Below are 2,094 nucleotides of genomic sequence, written 5' to 3' on the forward strand. Positions count from 1 at the left end.
TGCTGCTGCTGCAAAGGGCAGGCCCGAGAGCCCGGCCTTCCTCTAGCTGCCTCAGGGGCAGAGCCTGGCTCCTGAGCAGAGGGCTGCCCAGTCACAGAGCCGGGAGGGCCTACAGCCCCTCCCAGGAGATCCTCCGGAAGGAGAAAGACCAGGGCCCTTGGGCTGAGGCTCCCACCCGCGACCCCCAGCGGCCTCTGTGCACAGAGGACCAGGCAGCTGCTGCTCTCGGGCCAGTCCTTTCTGTCCAATGTCTTAGAGTTTCCAGAGAAGAGAAGTGCCCCACTTTGGAGTATTGTTGGCCTGCCTGGAGAAGGGGACGGTGGCAGCACGAAGCCTGCCACACAGGCCTGCCCTCTTCCTAATACCTCAAGGCAGTGGGGTTGGGAGAGAATCAGAGCAGATGGCGAGGAGTCACGGCAGTTTCCTCTGAAAGTTCTCGGGCCTTCCCCGAGTCCTGGGATCTCACCAGGAAGGCTGGCGTTCGGGGAAGCCTTGGAGGCGGGGCTCCCGAGGGAGTGTTTGGGGTCTGCCTGACAGACAGACAGAATCAGAGCAGTGACAATGGTCAGGGACCACAGGGAAGGGGCGCGTGGCACACCCCACGTGGGAATTCACAAACTGGGGGGAGGAGGGGCCGTCCGACAGTGGGTGGGAGGGAAGTGAGCCTGGCTCCAGCCCCGGCCTCCTCTCCTGGCGCCGGTGGGGACCAGAGGAGCCTTGAGTCGAGGTCCCCAGCCCCCAGGAGCCCACCACAAGGTGGGCTGACTCTGTGAGGGCGTTCTGGCCGGGGGGGGAGGAGCTGGCTTTGGCCCTTGGAGAGTTTCAGGCGTGCGAGGAGTTGGGTCTCCAGCCCCGGACCGGCGTGAATCGCAGGGGTGGGAGGGCCTGCCACCAGCCGGGGCCCAGGCACGAGGGGCTGGTTCTGAGTCCTGATGCTCCTCAAAAAACTCCACAAACTATCCCGTCTTATTTGGCAAAAGCTCATTTTTTCCAAAGTTCGAAGACTCGGTCAACAGAAGGAAGAGGATCCTATGGAAGGAGGAAGAGGACGAGCCCCAGGACGCCGACCCAGCCTCAGCCCGCGGCTGGCTGGGGACTGGGAGGGCGGCTCCTGGAGACGGCGCGCAGTGTTCACCGCCCCGGGAGCAGCAGGAGGCGTCCTCCCTGCACCTGCAGAGGGTGAGCTGGCGCTCCAGCCCGGCCTTCGGCCCGACGCCAAGGCCAGCGGAGACATCACAACCTACAAGTCCCGCCTTACACCCCCCACCCCCACGTGCACTGCTGCCCTGGAAATGCACACCCGGGAACCGCTCGGTACCTACAGTGCAGACATATATATATAATAGAGAGAGAACTATACAGCACGGAGTCCCAGCACAGTGAGAGCCAACACGGGGCCGTGTCTGGCTGACGCGGAGGACGAGCCGGGCCCGTCCTGGTGCGGCAGGAGCCCTCTGAGGTCCTGGGGCGCGGTGGGGTGTTCCGAACCGTTGGGGGAGGCCAGAGGCAGTGCCCCAGCCTCTCAGAGGGGCCCGGGCAGTGAAGCTGTGCCACACGCCCCACCGAGGAGCGAGGCCCCCACCGCAGGGCACGTTTCTTCCCCCTCGGGAGTACACAAGCCACTTTCCAAGGGGGGCCCAGGTGACGGCCCCAGGGTGTCGGGGAGCAGCAGTGCCGGCCTGGGCCCCTCGGCCCCAGGGCTCCCGACGAGGAAAGTGCAGCTGGCCGTGTGGGCCGAGGACAGGGCGGTCACTAAGGCAGTGCTGCGGGTGGGCAAGTCGAGAGAGGAGGGAAGGCGGGGCCCAGACGTGGCCTCCCAGGACCCCGGGGACGCGGCCCGGCACCCGGCCCAGGGTCATGTGGCCACCGCCTCCAGGTAGCTCTGCAGCTTGCGCACGGTGGTCTCATCCAGGGAGAAGAGGTCGAAGTCGAAGGTGGTGTTGGTGACATTGAAGTGGCCGGTCTCCTCGATCAGGTTCACGATCTGGAGGGTGGTGGCAGGTGGCTTCAGTGGACAGGGCGCTAGGCTGGGGTGGACCCCGCCCCCCACCAGACCCTCGAGGAGAATGGAGAGTGATTCCCTGGGGCTGCCTA

General features: G+C 65.5%; 1 protein-coding gene across 1 annotated transcript in view; it reads right to left on the reverse strand.

Annotated features, from left to right (window-relative positions):
* Positions 1 to 1,855: 1,855 nt before the first annotated feature.
* The window catches only part of MLLT1 (MLLT1 super elongation complex subunit), a 55,235-nt gene continuing 54,996 nt past the window's right edge, over positions 1,856 to 2,094 (reverse strand). Inside the window, exon 12 of the mRNA XM_007460734.1 lies at positions 1,856 to 2,056. Coding sequence (XP_007460796.1) covers positions 1,856 to 2,056 — 201 coding nt within the window. The remainder of the gene's footprint in view (positions 2,057 to 2,094) is intronic.

This window comes from Lipotes vexillifer, unplaced genomic scaffold, assembly GCF_000442215.2.
Source record: "Lipotes vexillifer unplaced genomic scaffold, Lipotes_vexillifer_v1.1 scaffold1011, whole genome shotgun sequence".
Classification (NCBI taxonomy): Eukaryota; Metazoa; Chordata; class Mammalia; order Artiodactyla; family Lipotidae; genus Lipotes; species Lipotes vexillifer.